At 34.9% G+C, this 25,136-nt stretch overlaps 3 protein-coding genes across 3 annotated transcripts in view; 2 read left to right on the top strand and 1 right to left on the bottom strand.

Moving 5' to 3' along the window:
- Window positions 1-2,009, top strand: part of LOC144447955 (xanthine dehydrogenase/oxidase-like) — a 32,937-nt gene extending 30,928 nt beyond the window's left edge. Inside the window, exons 29-30 of the mRNA XM_078138076.1 lie at window positions 587-775; window positions 1,490-2,009. Coding sequence (XP_077994202.1) covers window positions 587-775; window positions 1,490-1,672 — 372 coding nt within the window. The 3' untranslated portion in view covers window positions 1,673-2,009. The remainder of the gene's footprint in view (window positions 1-586; window positions 776-1,489) is intronic.
- A 1,490-nt stretch (window positions 2,010-3,499) lies between these two features.
- On the bottom strand, window positions 3,500-10,486 carry LOC144448443 (uncharacterized). The gene is made up of 4 exons (XM_078138694.1): window positions 10,475-10,486; window positions 7,755-7,814; window positions 6,569-6,649; window positions 3,500-5,706 (listed from the first exon to the last, which is right to left on the bottom strand). Exons 1-4 carry the CDS (start codon window positions 10,475-10,477, stop codon window positions 5,527-5,529), a joined length of 324 nt encoding a protein of 107 aa, XP_077994820.1. The 5' UTR covers window positions 10,478-10,486; the 3' UTR covers window positions 3,500-5,526.
- Window positions 10,487-12,508: 2,022 nt separating this feature from the next.
- Window positions 12,509-17,694, top strand: LOC144448109 (uncharacterized). The gene is made up of 4 exons (XM_078138262.1): window positions 12,509-12,584; window positions 14,759-14,881; window positions 15,555-15,698; window positions 17,380-17,694. The coding sequence occupies exons 1-4, from the start codon at window positions 12,509-12,511 to the stop codon at window positions 17,622-17,624; spliced, it is 588 nt and encodes a 195-aa protein (XP_077994388.1). The 3' UTR covers window positions 17,625-17,694.
- The last annotated feature ends 7,442 nt before the right edge of the window (window positions 17,695-25,136 follow it).

Below are 25,136 nucleotides of genomic sequence, written 5' to 3'. Positions count from 1 at the left end.
CCATGAACTATTGTATTTTTATCAGGAGTACTAATACATTCGTCATATTAATCAAAGTGCTTTGACATCGATAGCAATTTTTTCAAGTTATCCAATTTGAACTTTAGTATGTAACGTTTTGAAACACTTGCGTGACTGTCATCAGTGTGCTAGAGGAATTTTCATTTTCATAAATCATTTTACTACTATGAAAGATTTTTTTTCGCTGTGAACTTTCTTTCAGATGTATCACAACAATAGAAAGTACGTTATTCAGATTTCGAAGAAACAAACATTTTACTAGGGTTTTGTGTGTGCGTACATGTGTACATGTACGTGCCTGCGTGTATGTGTGTGTGTGTGTGTGTGTGTGCGTGTGTGCGTGTGTTTGTTCATTTTCTCGAAAATGGCTGGCTCCACTCAAACGGTATATGGTACACACATTCTGTAGGGTAATGGCTTGAATTGATTATGTTTTGGTAAGTGTCCTGTGAATATTGATGAGGAATTTGCGTAAGAAATATTTTCGGTAAATAAGCCGTCCCATCCCTTTTTTGAAATTCATCGATTTTTTAAAAAAAATGAACTTTAATTTATTTGTTTTCAGATTGAAGGTGCCTTCCTTCAAGGTTATGGATTTTTTGTGACTGAAGAATTGCGTTGGTCAGATAAAGGTGAACTGTTAAACTGTGGTCCTGGTATGTACAACTTACCACGAGTAAGACATCTTCCAAGAGAGTTTAATGTTCATTTGTTACCCAATTCTGATAATCCAGAAGCAGTCTTTTCTTCAAAGGTTAGTAGAAAACATTCAAATAAAAAATAATCCTCCATTATATGCCATGAGTTTGGTTTTTTCGACTGTTGTCTGGGCTTCAATATGCATATGGTGTATACTACTAGTAATGGCAAACTGAAGTCAATGGCTATGAATACACGAATGAATATATATCGGCAGATAAATTATAATACATACATACATACATACATACATACATACATACATACATACATGCATGCATGCATGCATGCACGCACGCACGCACGCACGCACACACACACTCACTCATTCATTCATTCACTCATACATACATACATACATACATACATACATACATACATACATACATACATACATACAGACAGACAGACAGACAGACAGACACATACATATGTATGTACGTGTGTGTACGTACATACACGCATGCACCAACATATAAACGAACATCATATTTTGACACTAAATGCATACCGTTCCTTAACTAATATATGCTGCCCAGTACAATGCTGAGCTTGTGCACTTAACTTGTAAGCCATATAGTTTTCATTTTGTCGAAAATATCTCATACTATAGTTTCATTGACATTGTGTCTCTAAATTATCATTGTAATGGACAACTCGTCACAATTGCTGCAGTTGTAAGTTGTTGATAAACTATCACCGTATTTGTCGCTGTTGACGAACTTGCTAGGTACCAATTAAACTAACATACACTTCATTGATTTTACAGGGAATTGGTGAGCCTCCTCTGTATTTAGCATCCTCTGTGTTCTTTGCTATCAAAGAAGCAATACGTGCTGCTCGTCTAGAGATTGGTTTGAAGGAAGATTTTGACTTGATGTCTCCAGCAACACAAGAGAATATCAGAATGGCATGTGGTGATCAACTCAAAGAATATCGTGATTCAAAGTAATGCATTAACATAATCGTTGATAGTATGTGGGGGTTATGTAATGTCTACTGCAAACAAGCGACCTATCGGTCAGAATGGCTCTGGGTTTTTTAATCTATGTAGAAGTGGTTCTGCTGTTCAGCTCTTCCACTGTGCAGTTTTGTCTTAACAAAGTAATAAAGTGGTCAGTGGTTTCATATGATGATGTATTCTGACTGGCGGTTTCGGAGAAGATGAAAATAAATAATATGTTGACGGGTGGACGACAGACGACGGAGAATCAACCAACAGCGGAGCTAAAATGATGTTCATGTAATCATGACTTTATCATACTGTCAACAAATAAATTGTAAAATGTATGCCATGTTTTTGTCCATCATATCCATTTCAAATTGTGAATTGATATTGTTGTCTTTTAACTCGATCAGATGACAATAGCACGAACTTTGAGAAAGAGCCATTTCGCTCAATAATTAATTTATTACTTTGTGAATAATTCCATTTAAATATAATGTCAGAAATTAAATGTCTTTTAGCACCATGCTTAAAACCACATTGGCATTAGAGTATTATTTTCTCTGTTAGATAACAGTATAGTCACTGGAAATGGTAGTCTTGCTCCTAGAAGTTCGGCCTTTCTTCCGATAAGAAAAACGAACAAAGTTTGCAGTGAGGGCTTGCCCGAACGTCTATCTAATGTCATTTTCAGACGTATGGCCGTGGGTTGGGCCATGTATGTATATTTATATGTTAATATATTGAATAACCCATGTTATCTATAATACGTACATATTAATGTCCAATATCATGTGATGATAATAAACTGTTAACTACTATGTCTATCGGTTTATGGATACTGTGAGTTTGATGAGTGTGTCGACGTTGTCATTCACACATTTCAGTTAAGGTATTGGTGGTTATTTTTACAAGCCCCTCCTTACGCTGAATGCACATGAAAAAGATAGCTATTGTCCTCTGTTTGTGCGTGTGGTTCTCTGATTGGTGGTTATTTATATCCCTGAGCTGCAGAGATTACTTTTGCTAGACTTCGGATGTTCCATCCTCGATAGCGATGTTCGGTCGTGTGTCGTATTGTATCGGAAGAACACCCGAGGTCTAACAGCTAAACTATGGAAATGGTTACAATGCTGATGCTTAGACATAAATATTAAAGTTTCCCATTTTATCCATAAGTAATATGGTAACAGGTAGATTGCGTTGGGGGCGCTGTCTTTTGTGTGCGGACCCAAGACTTAATATGATTGGAATTATTATACCATTTTATGTATACAACTACACACAGCCCCTGATTTAATACTGTTCAGGTTATACATATTGCAAGATATTATATTGAACAAAATGTTACAAGAACCGTTTCTGTTACAGCTTAGCATTTTTTAATACAATCGATAATATAGTTATGAGGGTTTTTTTTAAAATTATATCTCGGTGCTACCACATATTTTTAAGATAATCTTGTTAAATATAATTATGCAAGGGGAATTCTGAACTAATATTTCGTGTATTCGGAATATGTAACGTCGCCTGGACATTTTCTCGTTCACATTAAGAAGTTGCCATTATATATCAGTGCATCAAAATTAAGAACAGCGTATCATTTTCTATTATTATTATTAAGAGTAGAACCTTATGGAGTATATAGAAATGTGAAAAGGGAGAAACTGTAATACAATCTAAAACTCACAAGTATTACCTGATTGTGATTTACAAATGCAAAGATAGACACATGTAGTTATGATTCTGTAATCCATATGCATTTGGTACAAAAACCTTGTATTTATTAGATTCATTCATTGTACATACTTAGGCGTACAAAAAAATTGTGTGGTTCCGATTACATTAAATTTTAAAATAGGTGGGGTAGGTAGATTTTTTATTTTAATTTTTAATTATTTTTGATATGTGAGTGTCTAGCTAGTTCAACAGGTAGATATGTTTTCTGTTGATTTCTATATGGTCTCTCTGTTGTTGGCTTCATCCCATCAGATGTACAACCATTACAGATTGGAAGAAAAGTTTTATATTGTCTTTTTCAGTTGATGTCTTTTTCCGCATCCGCTATTTCTTGCGAGACTTCACAATTTTCACGATTTTCTTCTTTTTTCTCGAATATGTAAAACAAAATTAGGGTCGGGGTGAAAAACTAGGTGGGGTCAGGTAACCGGAACCAAACAACATTTTTTATTTGGCCTTGTCAAGCAGTAATGTAAATTCTATGTATAGGGTAATTGAAAAGTAAAAGTTGGTAAATTACTGGGGAAAATTTTCTATTTAGTCTATGGAGTTGACATTGGCTGAAAGAACTAGATGACTATTAAACGATATTGTGTCTGTTCAGTGGGATAACTATCTCATTGATTTTCTAGTCATCACAGTGTGTGTCTGTATCTGTGGAAGTGACTAAAAAGTGTATAGACTGATTTACGGTTCCATAATCCTCTTCATTGGGGCTTCGAGTAATTGCAACCGGTAAAGGTTGTCATTTTTGTCAGGATTCCGACAAACATGGCGGATTATCTATGTAATATGATGCGTCACCTGTCATCTGACACTAAGGTAACCTGATCAAATCTGCTAATCGGCCTTTCGCATGTTCACACATATGAAAAACCATCCCCACAAACGCTCATGAATTAAAGCACATTTTCGTATTTTGTCTGCAAACTTAAACTTAAAGTACCTTTTTAGGCAGTCGATCTACTTTTGTCTGTAAACAAAATATTTTGAACGTTAGCTTGAATTTGGTAGCAGCAAGTTTACATGCGTGTATCGTACACTAAATACACAAACAAACAAACAAACAAACCAAACAAACAAACAAACCAAACAAACAAAATAACAAACAAACAAAAAAAAACTTGATTGACATCTCCACAAGTGGGCTGGCATATTTGTTTTCAAAAAGGTCAATGAGGTCAGTGCTTTGCCGTTTGAAAATATTTCCTGACACAGACCAATCAGAATGCATGTAAATTATAGCCAATTACAGCCATGGATGAATTAGCCATTACCGGTCCCAATTATCGAAGTTGAGGATTGGATCGCTTACCATTCTAATGACTTTAGAACTAGCAGAAGTTTCAAGTAACCCCACTATATTAGTAAACCTCCTGAAGCAGTGTCTTCCATTATCACCAGTAGTAAACAAAGAGAAATGTCTTCAAACAATACCTTCAAATAAGCAGTATGCAAATGGGATGTAAAAAAAATAATTGAAATTTCTTTTAAAATAAAAGTGAGACGAATTTAATCTGGTGTATGGTCTTTAGTAAATCTTACCCTTTCAGCCTTCGTTATCATATGCGTACATAATAATCAGCAATAGATGAATCTACCATCATAATACACTACTACCAATGAACATCCAAAGCTGCATTATTTTCACACACAAAACGTGCTTGTGTGCTGATTTTGAAAAAAAAAAGATTGGCTGGTATTTTGGTATTCCAAGATGAATCAATACATATTCATGGAATACACCAAAATGAATATTACAATACAACTACAGCAATATAAGTATACATATAGCATACACATAAAGATGTAAAATCAAAAGAGTTCAAAATTTTCAAAGTAAACTTTTTCTGTGACGTAAGGGGCATTGTCACTACGAGTCGTAAAATATCGGGGAATAATACAATTATACACCCTCAATGATAAATTCTAAAAAATCGCGAAAAATAATAGCGATTTCGAAAGTTTCAACTTATATTTCCAGGACCGTAAAACCATTGACGTAGACACGATTTGTCGTGACGTAGAACGCCCAGGGTATTAATCCCTGTTTTCTTTTCAAAGACAATAACTTGGCTTGTGTATCGTATAATCTTATTTATAGAATAGTACCAAAGCTGTTATAAAGATGTACTGGTACCACCCTCAGTACGGTGTATCTGGGATTGAAATCGTCTGTATCGCAGGGACGACCGTTGTCTATAAATCTTTAAGGCACTTAATGTGATGCTGACGCTTGATATCAACACGTTACCGGCTATCGTTGCGATTTCAATTTCGTCAGTTTTATCACACCATTTCTATTACAAACAAACAAACAAACAAACAAACAAACAATTACACGCAAACAAATGAAAATGTATTATAACATCCTGCTATGAAATGCTGACAATTAATGTATGGTACCAAATAATGAAGAATTGTATAAAACTAAACTTATGCGCCATACACAAACAAAACTTGAAACGTTTTACTAGACATTTGCAGTCGAAAATTTCAGGCAACCATTTTCAAGTTCATGTTTCGAGCAGCAGCTTAATTTGATACAGTGGTTTGCCAGGTGCTCACAGAGAGGGTGAATATAAGTGTTCTATGCACAGATGAATTTGCATTTCTAGGAATGACCTATTTTCCATCTCATCAGTCGCCAATCATTTGTTCCTAGACTTTAACATCTATCTTACAGTATAATATTCGAGAACCTTCTTAGTTCCCTCTTCATGTGAGTTGACAGTTTAATTTTAAAATAATCTTGTGTAAGACTGTTTCTAGTTATTATTATATTCCAAGAGAGTGATTGTTGACATTCGTAGAATACACATCTAATCCTCACACTGCAGGACAAAGGTATAAAATGGAGTTTTTACACTTAAAAAATGACCAAAGAAACAAAGATTTAACTCACATTTATCATATTCTGGATTTATTTCTATATCCCGGGCAATATATATATATATATATATATATATATATATATATATATATATATATATATATATATATATATATATATATATATATATATATATATATATATATATATATATATATATATATATATATATATATATATATATATAGGGTGTCAGACTTTAATGGGTTTATTCCAATTCAAGGAAAATATATAGTATACAGATACAAATCTTAATTATGAAAACTTACTGGAGATGTAGTAATTAGTACCAGCAGCCCAATGACTCCTACAATGGCGTTACAGGAGGCAAATAAACAAAGAGTTGTCACCTAGCAACAAATAAAAATCACGATAGATTTATCAGAACAACAAGAATACACCATATGTTAAAACATGCTGTATAATTTTGAATTATGAAAGCAACTTACTGGAAATGTAGTAGTTAGTACCATGGCAGCAGCCCAATGACTCCTCCAATGGCGTTAAAGGAGGCAATTAAACAAAGAGTGTTATGTAAACCTTAGTGAACTCAATTGTTATTAAGTTAAACATAGACTCTGGGTCTATGTGTTAATGAACTAAATTCAAAATGATAAACACCATTGAGCACAAAGTGTTTATAGTGCAATAGACTGGGTCTATGTATAGTGAGGTGTAGAGCTATAGATGTCACTGTGTTCGAGACCTGATCAAATAGATGAACAATTAAAAACAGAGTCTTAGTCATGACAGCATTTGTGTTTAAAACTTTAACAGACAGTGTCATTGTATAGACAATTCAGAAGAATGTGGATAGTTTCATGAGAGTTGACAACCTTGCAGACACTGTCGTTGTTTGAAAACGATCATGTTAACTGGAATTGACAACATGGTTGACACAAATGAAACGAATAACAAGCGATAAGGCTGTGGTGATGTATTTAAGCAATAACCCCCCCCCCCCCCTGGGTATGGTATACCATGAGGTTTTGACCAGTTGATGAAATACGCATGAGCGTATGGATGGATGGATTGAGCGTCAGCATATGGGTATATGGAGTCAACTGGTCAAAACCAAGGAGGATACGATACTCAGGGGTGGTTTATTGCTATTATAATACCAGACTATTGAAATTCGCAAAGAAACTTTAACAAAAAAACGGTAAAATAAACTACACTTTGTATTTGTTGTGCCGGACTATAAAATGTAGCAATAATAGTAACAATTTATCGGGCCAAACGACATTTTGTTTCTACTATCTATTCCATCATAGTGGTGCATAACTGCTCTGATTTTTGATAATAGAGAACGTATGAATACTATTTGTTACAAGTCACAGTTGGTTTTGTTATGTTAAAAGCCATTCCCATTTTAATTGCTGTGCTCACACACAGCAATTGTCATGACAACTTAACCAATGCGTTCACGTGAAAGCAATAACTATCAATACTTACCGAATTACTATCTTCAGAGCCTTTTCCTACCAGAACAACATGACTTCCACAAATGCCAGACTTGATAAATGAAATACAATGAATGGAAATGTAATCAATATATACATATAGTTTTGGTGGTTCTGGAACTCTTTCTTGGTTGTAACTTGGAGTTTCACGCATGTTGCGATCATCAATTTCGCTTCTGCTAAGACAGTGCTCTATACCGCAGTGGCAGAGCGTAATAGTTTTGTATACAAAACTATATATATATATATATATATATATATATATATATATATATATATATATATATATATATATATATATATATATATATATATATATATATATATATATATATATATATATATATATATAACTCGGTGAGTATCAATCTGCTAAGACAGTGCACTATACCGCAGTGGCAGAGCGCAATAGTTTTGATATATATATATATTATTATCATTATTATTTTAGTTATTTCATTATGAATTTACACTACGGTCTGTTTCACCAAAAGGATCATCAGGTGTCTACGTGGGCGAGTAGATTCGTTGAATAAAGAAGTGCTCCCTCGAATGCCTATTGCTATGACAACTGTTCTCGATGACAAACTATATCCTACAACCACTCCTTCAATTTTGAATAAATCATTTTAATTATTTTTAAAGAACTGAAAAAGTGAAGAAACATATTTAGCATCAGTTGTTTTTTTCTGACAGTGACATAAATCTCTAACTGTATTTCTTTGTACTTACATTCTTTTTTAACTGTGTGATTTTTATTATTATATAATATTAAGCCCCTTCACTTGTTATAATAATGATACTAATAATAACAATAATAAAGTTGGTTGTTTTGATATAAATAGCGTTTTCCCACTTTATGTTCAAACACTTTACAATTATTACCCCTGGCATGGATCTATAGCGGCACAAAGACCCTTTATACTTCCTCAACTCCCTGGGGAGCATACAATCCATTGCAGCCTTTACAAGCGCATAGAATTACAGCATTCATATTGGAACATTTATCCCACCAGGTCCCCACTTATACAGCTGGGTTGACTTAGCCACAGTCATCGTTCAAATCTTGCCCAAGGCCTGTAGCCACTCAGAAACAAACGGCGTCGATGGGCTTCAAACTGCAACTTTCAAGCCGGTCACTCTAACCATTCGCCCATCATGACCCCACAATTGGCCAGCATAAAATGGCCTGCAGTATGACCCATGGGTTACTATTACATCGTACAACAACACTTACCAACATGTACAAAATGGCCAGAAGTATAACCCCAAGGGTGCTATTACAGTGTACACCAACCACTGTCGCCAGTTCTATCAGGTATAACAGTGATACCATAAGATGTATGATGCAAACAACTTTTAGTATACGGTGTGCACTAGGATTGGACCAGTCATTTCTGACTTCTTGTCGCCGCTGGCTTTCATTTCGTCCAGTTATAATAGGATATGAATATTTGTTAGGGTGTGCAGTTATCATCGGATATAGTTGTGTCTTCAACACTAGTTATAGAAGTCGCCCATTATCTAATGCAAAGAGTGAATATATTGTCACTACATATTGTGATCAGCTGTTTTTGTTTGAGAGCTCTTCTATTGTCCATGGTCTAATAGACACAATAGACAAAATGGTTACAGCGTGCTATTGTTCCGTTGAATAATGAATCTATGTTCAAAGTGAACATTGCATTCGCTGGTGTGATCATGTACGTTGCTATGTTCAACTTGTAATTGATAAAGTGTCCTATATTTTAGTCTGGATGCCAACTGTGGTCTAACCGCAGTCTGGCCAATCTCCCTCATTAGCACAGAGAGCTGTTCATCTAATCAGTGAACCCTCAGCTGTTATAGTGGCTTAAACAGTGTATACTAGCATCCTGAGCTGCCAAATATACCATATTTGGACATTACATAACTACCCCCAATAAACACTATGAGAGACTGTGTTATTGGTTAGAATTTTGTGATCGATTAACAAAGATGGGATGTCAATGACTGTGTGGGTGGCTGTGGATGAATTTTAAATTACATCTCAGGACTCGGTGTGGAGCATGGAATAGGTTTGACTATACCGTGAGTGAAGGTATAAATCGTAACGATACTGTATAGGAACTAGACTACGTCATACATATTTAGGCTATTCTTGTGCCATGTAATTGACCATAATTGAACTGTATGGCTTTGTGAAATAAAACCCACGGGAGAGCCCGGATTATAATTATTGACAAGCACAAGTAACTTATTGTAATTACACAGAATACAAGCAACAGGTGTTATTATTTTCTATTGTATGCTCACCAACTAAAACGAATTTTGCGAACAGCTTCATGTCTTAATAACGTACCAAAAGACCATATTGGGGTAAATTATCACGTCTGTATAATGAAGGTTACTGCCACCAGGTCGATATATAAATGGAGGTTACTACCACCAGGTCAATTATTTGATAACTATTATGTTGTACACATGAAGTGCTGTTCTTTACTACAGAGCCCCTGGTGTGATACATTAATGGGAGGGACCTAACATCTCACCCCGATAACCTACGTTAAACTATATCGTTGATTCTTTCAAGTTTTGAGGTGTGTCGAGAAAACATGCATAGTGCAAATAAAGACAAGGGGCACACTACCATTGCAACATAGCAACAAACAACTGTAGAATTTCAAAGGAATAACCATAACCGCCAGAAAATGCTATGTGTTTAATACTTACCATAGCTGGTGCGTGTCCTTGAACACTGAATTAGTTCCGGGTTCACAGGACCATCAACTTGTTGAAAGCGATTATAATAATTGATGATGTCACGATAACATGTACCTGCACATTCTATGCAGCCAGCGAACTGCGTTCAATAGGTACGTGACGTCCTCGGCCTCACTCTGTTCGTAGGAAGGTGAAACCGACCGACCAAATCGATTACTTGTGTACGAAATTTCTACAACGTTGCCCAATTTCCAGTCGAAAATTTAAGTTTGTTTAAAACATATATGGTGTCTATAGATACATGTTCTTTCTCCACTCCGCAGGTAAATAGTACCGTTCGAAATGTCATAGGCCTATATAATCGCTTCATTTTTTTCCTTACGGTGGTTTGATTTGTGGCCAGAATTCCATGACCCTGTGTAAAGTTTACTGAACTTAACTCTTTTTAATCAAAGTAGGGTCAAAATATGTAATTACTAAAATTATGAATCTGTCATCTGTAACACTATTTTGTATATAAGTTTTGTTGGACTCACTATTTTGCACACGGCACCAAGAGATTTTCAATATTTTCGCCGGAAATTCCAGTATTGCAGCAGTCTCTATCAGGTAAACCATAGGCCCTCTGGATAAACTCAACAGTAGAACAGCTGCGACCAACAGGTGAGTAAAATTACACTGTTTTTTTTTTAAAAAGAGAAGGTTTTATGAGTTAGAAAGCAACCATTACAATTTCTTAAACGATAGTGAGAGTGTGACGGGGAAAAAGATAATTCTAGAAAATCTAGTTAACCCTGGTATGATTTTGGAAACTTTGCCCAGAAAGCAAACATTTGTTACGAGTCATAGATCTAAATTATATCCATTCAGGATATTTTAGTGAATTTTCACCTTGAACTCTTATTTAAAGTCAAAAGCATTTAAACTTTGTACATACAGTGACATTCCGTTGCGTAACAACATAAGTCTTTGACATCTCGACATGGGGTGTTTTTGAATTGGTTGTACCAGGTACGATTGAACTGTCAACAAGTTTTAATATGACATGATTATTTTATGGTCTTTGAGATATGAACTTTTATTACTAATCTAGAGAAGGTGATTGGATATTAGATCGCAGATGATGTCTTTCATAAGACTTAAGAATACGTCATACTCTAAGAATAGAGATTTTTGTAAACTTTGAAATGTATTTAAGTTTTGTTTTTAGCCCATCCAGGAGGAGGAACGTAGTCGGAGATTGCTCATGTAATAAAATCAACCAAGTGGTTAGCTTGGCGTTCGTTGAACCAGATACGTATGTTTCGTTGTGAGTTCTACTCAACACAGTCCAAGTCAGTACGGTACCTCGCAGAAGAGATGGTTTGAGAAGAAACTAGTTGGTCGGCTAATTCAACGTTATAGTCTTAAATGGAACAGACTGGCGGTTGGAACAGCGGCAGTGCGAGTGAGTACTTCCCCGTTTGAACAGCGTCTAGACTAGGTTTATCCTCTCATGAATATAATACATCGGGTGGTTTGATTGCATTTGTTCATATAAATATATGTTTTTTTAAATCAACAAACCATTCAGCAAAATAAAGGAACAATCACACACAAAAGAAAGCAATAAAGAGCAACAACATTTACAAAATTACGAAAAAAACAACAACATGTACAACAACAAGAAGAGCAGCAACAACAGCAGCAGTAGCAACAACAACAACAACAACAACAACAACAACAACAACAACAACTTGACGTCGATAGGTTTAGTTAGGCCACTGAAGATGGTGAAAACTCACCAATTAAGCCTATACATGGGAAATCAAACTGTAAAAATAATATACACAGTGAAAATGCAACAAATAGTCCCTTTAATATCTATCAACAATCTACAAACAAAATCTTCCCGAAGTTCCCCGCCACTGCACGATATACAAAATTTGACACAATAGAATGACTGGCCATTGAGAATTTTTACTCTCTTAGGGAGTCTTTTCTGAGGTCATTCGAGGGCGCCCTTTTGAAACATGGCAGCTTTGTTTATAAACAAAATGCACGATGATTCGGATGAAGAAGAGAATTCAAACATTCGCCCTTGTTATTACGTTTCTGTCTGGCAGTATGTTGGTGTTTGGTAAGTTTACAACTTGTATTTCCAATACATATTGTAGTAAGCCAGCTGCCACGTCGATCTTAGTGGCTGGCTCACGGTTTTGTCTCTGCATTAACTGAACTGACGGACGATCGGCGTAAGGCAAAATGTAAGGCCAGTCATTCGATTTATGTGCACATAACGATAACTAGATCTACTTTACACCTACAGGGAGACAGTGCATAGACTCATTTTAATGCTGTTAACGGTGTAGGCTGCATCCATATGACTCTTTTGAAGAATATCAGTACTTGCAAGCTGACAGATGTATATGGCACACGCCCTTTGCCTTGCAGCCATGTATAAGCATGATAAGTGGCCCTGACATGCCAAATTATTCGACCCTTTGAATTTGATCGTAGCCCGGGTTCGAATTAACTAGGTTTAATCAGGGGAACTGTTGCAGCTACTGTTTTCTATTGATTCCCATTAGTATAACAGACTGCTGGTTGTCTAGATCATGGATCTCTTATTGTCTAGATACAGTGTTCAGTACTTTGTATCCTTGACTCGTCTATATGTACTGCTAATTCCATGCCCTTATTTACAGCCATTTTTATGTAGGGCGTACAGATCAGTAACACACAAGGGAATTTCCTGCACAAAACCCTATGGACAAAATGTACCCAGAACAATTTTTGTTTCTAGTATTCTACTACTACCACTACTACTACTACTACTACTACTACTACTACTACTACTACTACTACTACTACTACTACTACTACTACTACATGACGTACTACTACTACTAGTAATAGCTACCTCACTGTATTATACAGACATCTCCAAATATATGCCCCAATTCAATATCTGGCACAACCATGCTTCAAATCTTAATTGACCAAGGACTTCCATGTAAGCCCTACAAAAATAAATGGCAGTGGAGATTGAGGCTCAAACCTGCAATCAATTAGTCTCATTTACCCAGACTCTCGCCTCTGGGAGCTCTTCTACGAGATCACCAATAAAAGAGGCTGGGAAAATCACATTTCAACTACCCAGCGACGGAAGTCACACAATACATTGCTTCCAAGCATAAAAAAATGGGCTTATGAGGCCAGTTTGTTATAATTAATAAATATATATCAGTCACTGGAGAAGTGATCATCTGTAGCGAAGGTATCCCAAATCATTCAGCCAGTAAGGTTGGATGTAAAGTATTCCCCCCCCCCTCCCATGATGCACTGCTCCAGAGGCTACCTCCTGCATGGGATAGTTGGAATCTCATTTCCCCAGACTTCCATTCGGGGTGATCTCAAGGCTGAGCCCCCAGCGACGAGAGTCTGGGTAACCAAGACTAGCAATCAGCAGATTCAAAACAACTATTGTTACTATTTAATCAATCATCATGTCTCGACTCCACTTACACAAAGTGGTTGAAGAATGTTGTTTTACTTTTCTTAGGACATTCAGAAATCACTAGTAGGTTCAGCACTCTTGTTACTACCAAACTAAAGTGACTATAGCTTCTCATTGGGGTAGCATGAGATATTTTACATTTCATACATTGTTTTATGTTACGATTTACATAAAACAAAATACAGAATCTGATAGTGTGCAAGCATATACTAAATATAAAGTGATACATTCTGTCTCACTATGAACACAAATCAACATCGTTGTTGGATGAAAAACACACACACACACACACACACATACCAGTGTTTTATTTAAGGGTGGTAAGTAGGTAAAATCTACCGGGGTTCCCACATCATTTTACCGGGGTTCCCCACCTAAACTATGATACATTGCATGCGAAGCACTACCAGTTTTACCTCTTTCCCCTTTTCTGTTACCGGGTTTCCCAAACCTTAGCAAAAACACTGCATACACATAAAAAATTGTTTGTGTTCACAGTGAGATCAAATGTAACATTTCATATGTGTGAGTGTGTGTGTGTGCATGTGTGTCTGTGTTTGTGTGTCTATTTTGTATTGTGTAATTCGTAACAAAAACATGCGAAATGTAGAAGCCATCATACTGCCTAATTAATTGAATCTCTACAGTCTCTCTGATTTGGTAGTACTTTGTTCTGGGAGAACACCAAACTTATTTTTATTTTTACATTTCTAAATCCTTTATTTTGACGTTTATATTTTCTACATTTTACATTTAATGAACTGATCTTCCATAGCTGTTCATTATTACTGTAGGTATTCCGAGACCTTTTTGTGATGACACAGAGTTTATGTGTAATGATGGACAGTGTATAGATGCTGCACTCAGTTGTGATGGCAACAAGGATTGCTATGATGGCAATGATGAGACAGATTGTGGTAAGATGAAAAGAGATATTAAAGATCATATAAAAATAGTTAGATGGAATAAAATAAACTGTGATGAGATGAGAGATGAGATGAGAAGAGATGAGAAGAGATGAGATGAGATGAGATGAGATGAGATGAGAAGAGAAGAGGTGAGATGAGATGAGATGAGATGAGATGAGATGAGATGAGATCAGATGAGATGAGATGGAAAGAGAAGATGAGATGAGAGAAATGAGATGAGATGAGATGAGATGAGATGAGGTGGGAAGAGAAGATGAGATGAGATGAGATGAGAAGATGAGAAGACATCGGTCTCATCATGAGATCAGAGATGTGCAGATAACAGATTTGAGAGAAATAGACAGAATTAGATGAGATGTGAGGAGAGGAGAGGAAGGGAGAGGAGATGAGATAAGTAGACTTCAGATCAGATAGAATTAAAAAAGATGAGATGTGAAGGCAAAAGATGTGATAAAATTAGACAAAATTAACATTTGGTGAGAAAATAATTAACAGAGAGTCTGAGCTATAGAGAAAGTTGGCCCAGAACAATCCTTAACCAATAAATGCAAATTTCCTTTCTTATTATACATTGTACAATGTAAAGTGTAATTTAGCTAATACATTAGTACATTTGAAATTATGTTAACATAATTTATAATTTGATAATTCTTTTTCACAGCTACAACAGCAGCTAATATTTACAGATGTAGTATAGACGTTGGAGATTCCTTTATCTGTGATGATGGAGAGTGTCTATCAACATCCAGACTTTGTAATGGTATTCAGGACTGTACAAGTGGAGTAGATGAAGACTGTGGTACAGGTATGTGATTGATTAGTGTCAGGGCTGTGGTACAGGTATGTGTTGATTAGTGTCAGTGCTGTGGTACAGGTATGTGTTAGTTTCAGGACTGGTACAAGTATGTGTGTAATTAGTTTCAGGGCTGTGGTACAGGTATGGGTTTGATTAGTTTCAGGGTTGTGGTACAGGTATTGATATATGTTAGTTTCAGGACTGTTACAAGTATGTGGTTAGTTTTAGGGGTGTGGTACAGGTATGTGTTTGGTGAGTTTCAGGGCTGTGGTACAGGTATGTGTTTGGTGAGTTTCAGAGCTGTGGTACAGGTATGTGTTTGGTGAGTTTCAGAGCTGTGGTACAGGTATGTGTTTGATTAGTTTTAGGACTGGTACAAGTATGTGTAATTAGTTTAAGGAATGTGGTACAGGTTTGTGTTAGTTTCAGAACTGGCACAGGTATGTTTGATTAGTTTCAGGAATATGGTACAGGTAATGTGTGATTGATTTTAGGAATGTAGCACAGGTATGCATTAATTTATTAGTTCCTGGACTGTGACATTGTAACGTCAGTGTGAAGGGTTGATGATTGACATCCTAACAATGTTGTGTCACTTCTATTTGCAGTGTGAGTCAAATTATGATTTTAATTTCCATCATTCAATAACTAAAAAATATTGTACCTTCACAATACTGGAAGCTGAAAATACTGGATTTGAACAGAATTAATGATATTACCAAGCATATTTATATTCCAAATAAGGACTTTAATCCCTTTTGTTACAGTAACCATAGTTACATAGAAAGCTATGGTATATGCAGGCAGATGGTATTTCTGCAATAGGCCTGAGGCAGGGAAATTTATCCTACATGTATATATATGGTTTATTGCAAGTGTTTAGGCCTCAGCCCATGACATAAAAATAGAAGTACAAGTATTCAGAGATAAGAGCATAACAACAAAAAACTAATACAATAATGAAAAAGAGAAAGGAGAAAAGATACAGATCAGCAAATTATGTTTCAACTTCCTTAGTAAAGTCGTCACGACATTTGAAAGCTTTGTACACGAACATTGACAGTTTGTACACAAGCCTTCATGTATATTCTAGTATCAAATGAAAGTATGTGCTCACAAAATCAAAACAGTCGTTTGAAGTGAATTCCATATTTTCAATAATGTCTTTACATCTTTGAGTTAGACATTTTCTTTTGATATTATGAAACCAGGGTCCGTCCATTCTGTACTATTTGTGTTTTGTTTTCTTGATACATTTGTCCCTTTCTTCTTCTGATGCACCCATTCATACACCCATGCAACCTCTGTTGTTAGTTTGACAGGCAGAACTCAGCTAGCCTTTCGCCAAAGTTTCTGTACTTGGTCTAGTAAACAGTATGTTTGCCGGGCCTGGGTGACTCTGGGATAGCCTGTGGACTGACTGGGAAAGCCTTGACAGTTCCACAGCAACGTGATATAGAGCATGCTACATAGCCCTGTCACGTAGTCCCAAACCTATATGGATCTCTGTAGCATTTGTGTTTGTTTGTTTGTGTGTATTTGTCTGCATAACAGAAAATTGCTGGGAGGAATTCCCAGCACAAAAAAAATTTTAAAAAATTTTTTTAAAAAAAAAATGAAAGAAAACCCCCCCTCCAGTAAATCTGTGGTTTCTATGTTTTCATATATTTATCTATCTATTTTTTTCCAGATGCACCCATGCACACCCCATCCATTGCAACTTCTGTTATTATTTTGACTGTTATTATACTCTTTATATGTGGGGCTCTATTTGGTACACTGGTATTCCTTCAACAAAGGAGAATGTTTCAAATGCAGCGACGTCAACGCCAACTATCAATACAGCGGCAGAGTAGACAGATTCAAGTTGTTACATCTCCAGACTTGTTTACAACCATGAGAGATAGCACAGATGAAGAAAGTCCTAGGACGTAAGTTTACAACAGAACTGAAATTGAATGTTGAAAACTTGATAACTACAGTGATGATGATTTTTGCTCATTTACTACTATGGGCGATGATAGTTTGAGGACGTAAGTTTACTACAGAATTGAAAATGAATTTTGGAAACTTCTCATGATTTGCTTACAACAAAGAGAGATGGCACAGATGAAGACAGCCTGAAGACAAATTTTCTACAGAATTGAATAATGAATTTTTGAAATCAAGTGCTCGTGTAGAGAAAAGACTGCCGATGAGTGCATTCAATACTTTGAGAGACAACACAGAAAGACATACCTGTGATGTAAGATATATAGAAACAGGAGACTTAAAACATGCTGCGAACATCACTGTGAGTAATCTCACAAGTACTTACAGTATAGCGTACATGATTATTGATGTGTATATGTACTCTCACTACTTTAAAAGTTACAAATAGGGACAAAAAATGAAAAAAATGTTTGAAAGAAACAAGTCAGTATTATACATATTAAACATGTTTAGATGAAGACACTTATTAAGAAAACTGATTATATACATAAGTGTGTTCATTACTACGGAAGATAAGACATTATTAACCTGTACCCAAGATGTAAATTCTTGTAGAAAAATGAAAAATGTGCCAGAGGACGAGTCAGCATTATACACGTTGAAAAGGCATGTTCAGAAGGAGACAAGGAAGAAAATTGTGTATGTGTGTTTCCTACTATGAGAGACAAGATGTACAAAGATGTACCCTGGACTGCAAGTTAGTGTTAGAATGCAAGGAATTTTGATATGGAACATAAGCAATAATGACAACAAGAAAGAAAATAATTGAGACCCCAAGCCAGCATTGAATTTAAAAGAACATTTAGATGAAGACCATTATGGAGAATATTGGCTGTAGCTGTATATATCATGTGTTCAGTACTTTAAAAGAGCAAGAGACAAGCCAAGGATATACCCCAGACTCAAGTTCTTATAGAAAATGAGAATGTACCCCCAGACACAAGCCAGCATTGTATGTGTACAAAATGAATGGGTTTTTTGTTTGTTTTTTTTGGCGGGGGGGGGGGGGGGGGGGGGGGGGACACCGATGAAGAAACTGACTGTACTGTATACATACTACCAAATTAGAAGGACTATAGTGTTTCAATTACAAATGTAGGTTGCACAATATTTTTTTACATCTCACAAAACGGTTTTTGCTATAAATTATCCAAACATAATACAGGCACATGAAATGTTACATTTTATCTATGAACACAAATAGACAGTTCTATGTTTGAATTTCGTAATGTTATCCAAAGTGATGTTGAGATAAAATGTATCATTTTGTATACCTGCATGCTATCAGTGTCTGCATTTTGTCATGTGTACTTAGTAATTTGTAACAAAAAACATTGATTGAGACCTAAAAAATATCATGACATGTAATTGAAATTCTATAGTCACTCTGGTTTGGTTGTAGGTTTGCCGTATGGTGGGAGGCAAGACAAAGATGTACCTAGGACAAAATTAGTATTTAGATTCAAAGAGTTTTGGTATGAAAATCTCTTGAAAACACAGACATACCCTTAGCACAAGTTAGCATTGGGATAGAACAAACATTGAGACATTCATGAACAACCCATAGCAAATTCTTCAGTACAGGATATGTACAACTTGTTACATGTACTTGAGTTCATAAATTCTCAATCATGCAAACTATGATATAAACTTAAGGTTTTTGTGAAACCAAAAGTTCAGAACATGCTTGATTTGATGAGAACCCATTTGAAATATGAAAAAGCTGATCTGTTAAAAGAATAACAGACTTTTGTAAATTTGATTGTACGATATAACTAATTAGCAGTATACACTTTTAAAGTGACTCTCTATTTACTAACTTATATTTTTTCAATGGATTAATATTCATGTTTGGGATTATATAACTTACATGCCCTTTTGGTAGAACTCAAAAACTTCATAACTAAGAGAAAAACTTGATAATATTTACATCATTTTCTAAGCATCCAATATGTTTTCTTTAGTTTTAGAAAATTTTAAAATAGGTAAAATCTGGTAAAATTTATAAATTTACAAACTTGCCTTTTAAAATTTTAATAACATGGGAAAGAAACCTTAAAATTTACAAAGTTATCAAAATAGTAAATGTTTTTGATATTGGACAAGCCTCCTGGTGAAAAAGATGGGGTATCTATTAAAATTGAAAACTTTACAATAAAGTCACTATAATATAATATTTTTATACTCCATTAAACTCTTAAAAATGTATAAAATGGCTGTAAATTTAGAAACAGTCACTCTGTCATTTCAAAAATACTTTGAGCTCAATAGAACATGTTGGATTTCAGACTATACTGTAGAACAGGACTGTATGGATTCCTGGTTATATTGTAGAACAGGACAACAGTGTGATTCCAGGCTATACTGCAGAACAGAATAGTATGGATTCTGTGCTATAATGTAAAAGAGGATAGCATGGATTTTATACTATATTGTAGAACAGGACAGTGTGGATTCCATACTGTAGAATATGACAGCATGGATTCTATACTGTAGAATATGACAGCATGGATTCCATACTGTAGAATATGACAGCATGTATTCTATACTGTAGAATATGACAGCATGGATTCTATACTGTAGAATATGACAGCATGGATTCTATACTGTAGAATATGACCGCATGTATTCTATACTGTAGAATATGACAGCATGGATTCTATACTGTAGAATATGACAGCATGGATTCTATACTGTAGAATATGACAGCATGGATTCTATACTGTAGAATATGACAGCATGGATTCTATACTGTAGAATATGACAGCATGGATTCTATACTGTAGAATATGACAGCATGGATTCTATACTGTAGAATATGACAGCATGGATTCTATACTGTAGAATATGACAGCATGGATTCTATACAGTAGAATATGACAGCATGGATTCTATACTGTAGAATATGACCGCATGTATTCTATACTGTAGAATATGAGAGCATGGATTCTATACTGTAGAATATGGCCACATGGAATCCATACTGTAGAATATGACAGCATGGATTCTATACTGTAGAATATGACAGCATGGATTCTATACTGTAGAATATGACAGCATGGATTCTATACTGTAGAATATGAGAGCATGGATTCTATACTGTAGAATATGACAGCATGGATTCTATACTGTAGAATATGACAGCATGGATTCTATACTGTAGAATATGACAGCATGGATTCTATACTGTAGAATATGACAGCATGGATTCTATACTGTAGAATATGACAGCATGGATTCTATACTGTAGAATATGAGAGCATGGATTCTATACTGTAGAATATGAGAGCATGGATTCTATACTGTAGAATATGACCGCATGGAATCCATACTGTAAAATATGACCGCATGGATTCTATACTGTAGAATGGAACAATATGGAGTCTATACTGTAGAATATGACAGCATGTATTCTATACTGTAGAATATGACAGCATTGGATTCTATACTGTAAAATATGACAGCATGGATTCTATACTGTAGAATATGACCGCATGGATTCTATACTGTAAAATATGACAGCATGGATTCTATACTGTAGAATGGAACAGTATGGAGTCTATATCATAGAACATGACAGCATGGGTTTTATATTATAGAACATGACAGCATGGGTTTTATAGTAGAACAGCACAGCAAGGATTCAATACTGTAGAGCATGACAGGATGGATTCCAGGCTAATACATATGAGCTCTGAAGCTAAGATTTAGCTTAATGAAACAATTTATTTAATACATGGCTAAATTTGAGAAATCTGTATTTTGTGATAACTATTGCCCACATATTAATAACTGGTATTTTATTAGGACATGGTAGCAGCCACTAAAAATGGTTTAAATTTATTGATGGGCAAATTATATTATGTATAATCACACCAGCAAAATAGAGACACTGTGTTATCTATGAAATAATTGTATGATATCGAGGGGAAGCATTTTGAAAACAGCAATAAATCATTATGACATTATTTCTAACTATGTAATCATGTCACCATATGGGATGATAATGTATTTAACCAGTTCACTTCAATATAGCAAACGTTTTACGCACAATATTATTGAGATAAAAATTGTCATATTTTTTATGACTTTTGTAATTCTATTTTAGACACAAAAAATCAAAGAAATAATTTACTAATTCAGTGAATTCAAAATTTTGATCTAATATAAATGTCACAATTTTCACAGTAAATTGAAAAACAATGAAACCAAAATATATATGCCAGTTGTTAAAGATGTCAAAGGTCATAAATCAGTTATTTAAGAGGTCAAAGGTCACTTGTCTGAAACTGAAGGGGTTAAGGTCGTCGTGACTGAGACAGTTGTTAAGAAGCTATTGTATAAAGTACTACCAATTGTACCACTGAAATATGTATTGACTGGTTTTCATTTTTTATGTATTTATATATTCCGATATTTTTTAGATTATCATTATTAGATTTGTAAGTAGGTCATTCATAGGATCAGTTATTTCAACTGTGAAAATAAATCATGATTTAACTGAATTATGTACACAGTTAACGGCATTACTTTTTGGTCACAAAATGTCACCTGTGTGATATTTTACCAGAATGCCTTTTGGCATAAAAAAGACAGATGTGCCAGTTCAGGGCTATAGACTTTACACGCCATCAAAGATTGCAATTATTCTTGCACATAATTAGATGTTATTCTCGAGTATTTTTCTATCACATATTATTCATCACTATATTACTGATAATAATGAATAGTAAGCCGTGTCATCAATTTCAACATGTTGCCGCAGTAGATGCTCATCATACATGTACCATAGAAACATATTAATGAGAAAAGCAGGGTTTCAGCTTACTGTGTCAGATGCAGACTAAAACTATTGTTGTTCAGTGTGGTACTATGGATTACAGAAATGGATGGCAGTATGTGATAGCGGTGCCTCTGTTGTGGGGATATAATCACCTTGTAAAAAAGATAGTGTAAACATTGGAAGTTAGAATGAGGTGGAATGATTTCTCTTAAGGAAAATGTACTGTTAGCAACATTGCCGCACTGTGAGTGTAATTACATTGATGTAATAGCAGTAAAATATGGTGGTTTTGTGGCTACAATTACCCTGTAATCAAGATAGTGTAAATACTGGAAGTTAGAAAATGGTGGAAAAACACTGCCTTTACTGTGAGTGTAATTACATTGACATTTAGCTCCTTATATGAACATGTTGGAATTATAGATACTGCAAACCTAGATATTTTCACCACATGAAAATTTTGTGATTTTACAGCCTTCAGTTAGTTCTGAAAGACAAGTGTTTGCTAATAGCCAGACTGGTACATTGTGGTCATGTGCAAGAAGGCATTCTAAGAAGGTATAATGTCTATTATACCATGTGCAAATTAAGTAGAATACATTTAAACAAAAACTACTAATGTCAGACCTCAGTGCAAATCATGAAAAGTTACATTATCTATGGATTTCAATGTCTCTCTTTGAAATAGTGTTGAACAAAAAGCGTCACATAAAATTGTAATTACTTAATACTTAATTATGATATTGAATTTATTTGTAATGAACATTTTTGTTTTTTGGGGGGTTGTATTTGGCATAATTTTGTATGGTTACCCACTTTCAACATATATTTATATATATATTTATTCAAATAACATTTAACATGTAGATGTATTTAAATGAAAAAAATTAATTCATTTTGTCATCATAGGAAAGTTAAAATTTTTCTTAAAGTTCTATATTACATTGTTTTAATAATGTTAAAAGGAAAGAATTCCTTAACTCCCTCATCATCAAATTTTTGGTAAATGTTAAGCTTTCTTTATTTCATTTAATAAAAAGTGAACAAAGAAAAACAAAATTTTCTCATATTAAAAAGTTAGTATGGCGGTGTAATTAGTTAACACATACAGGTTTTATTTCGGAATCATTGTGAAGAATAATGGATGAGGAGGCTAAAAGGATGTTTTTCATTCCTTTGTGGTAAATTTAATCATATTTATTTGCTTTTGTATATACTTATTTTATTACCAAATTGTATTTTGACTTCTGCTTTGAAACCCCTAGAATACCATTGTACTGTCTGTCTGTCTGTCTGTCTGTCTGTCTGTCTGTATGTATGTATGTATGTATGTATGTATGTATGTATGTATGTATGTATGTATGTATGTATGTATGTATGTGTGTATATGTATGTATGTATGTATGTATGTATGTATGTATGTATGTATGTATGTACCATGTCTATATGACCTTGACCAGGTAATATTTTCATGGGCTACAGAAATTGCACAAAAATTTTAAGGTATATTTTACAAATTTACGCAATAGATATCATACTGTATATAAATCTAACATCTTGAAACTGTACCAGGAATACAGGAGAAATTGGCTTAAATAAAAACATTGAATAGTTGCAATTTATTTATTAACCATCAAACAGGCATTGTCCAATAACAGGAGGAAGGTTGTTAGTGCAGGAGGAAACCGGAGTACCCGGGGAAAACGTACATTATTAGGTAGAGTCAAACTTAACGACATTCTTCTTACTTACCGCATGGTAATTTAATCAAACTCTAAATGGGTTTGAACCCCAATCGCAGTAGTAAGCAGCAAGTGGTTTAGTCACTTGGGCACCAATAACCCAAACAACATGTTGGTATAGTGGATGGCATGTATGATAAGGTATTGTAATGCTCCCCTGTTAGCAAGAATTCAGAGTGAGCAATTTGGGGCTAAATGACATATGGTGTTTTACCATCCATGAAGTGATGTGCATAGTAATTGAGGCTTCAGTGTACTAAGATTGACACAAATCAAAACTAGTGTTGTTCGATGTGGTAGCTTAAACAAGCGAGTGATAATGGGTCCTCTGTTTTGCAAATCTAATCACCCTGTGATCAAGATAGCGTAAGCATTGGAAGTCCCAAAACAGTACACACTGCAAGTATATGGAATTAACATTCCGCAGAGAGCCGTCCTACTGAGACTATAATTAAACCAACGTCTGCTCAAAATGGTATCACTGTTGTATCAATATGGTACAACATTAGTTTCAGTTTGTGTCTATCTTAGTAAACCAAAGCCTCAATAGGGAACTTGCAATCCAGACTGAGCATGCTCAGATGCAAAGGACTATGGGATTATCTGTGGTTATCGTAATACCTAATCTGGAGCTACCGATAAAATAAACCTCCCACAATGGTTAGGGTAACTATGAATTGATTATTTGTGGTTACAAACAATGTATCAACATTGTTTACAATACTAATTGGTTAGTATTTATTATCACACTTCCCATGATACAACATTCAACATGGTGGGTTTGCAAGTTCCCTATTACCAGAGTTACAGCATTCAAGGGTTTCTAGTCACATTTATTTATTTTCTTTATCTATTATAATATTTACATTTTATATGTTGGCATCATAATGTTTGGTTACTAACCTTCAATTTACATAATACTTGTAGTTC

The sequence above is a fragment of the Glandiceps talaboti genome, chromosome 17 (assembly GCF_964340395.1).
Source record: "Glandiceps talaboti chromosome 17, keGlaTala1.1, whole genome shotgun sequence".
Taxonomy (NCBI): domain Eukaryota; kingdom Metazoa; phylum Hemichordata; class Enteropneusta; family Spengelidae; genus Glandiceps; species Glandiceps talaboti.
This window is presented reverse-complemented; position numbering and strand designations above follow the sequence as displayed.

Excerpts from the sequence above, each read along its gene's own strand:
- LOC144448443 (XM_078138694.1), bottom strand. Across the intron at positions 6,650-7,754 it reads GCTCTGAAGATAGTAATTCG|GTGACAACTCTTTGTTTATT; the intron begins GTAAGTATTGAT and ends ATTTGTTGCTAG. Across the intron at positions 5,707-6,568 it reads TACTAATTACTACATCTCCA|AAATGGTGTGATAAAACTGA; the intron begins GTAAGTTTTCAT and ends TGTTTGTAATAG.
- LOC144448109 (XM_078138262.1), top strand. The coding sequence starts at position 12,509 with ATGATTCGGATGAAGAAGAGAATTCAAACATTCGCCCTTGTTATTACG. Across the intron at positions 14,882-15,554 it reads CAATGATGAGACAGATTGTG|CTACAACAGCAGCTAATATT; the intron begins GTAAGATGAAAA and ends TCTTTTTCACAG. Across the intron at positions 15,699-17,379 it reads AGATGAAGACTGTGGTACAG|ATGCACCCATGCACACCCCA; the intron begins GTATGTGATTGA and ends ATTTTTTTCCAG.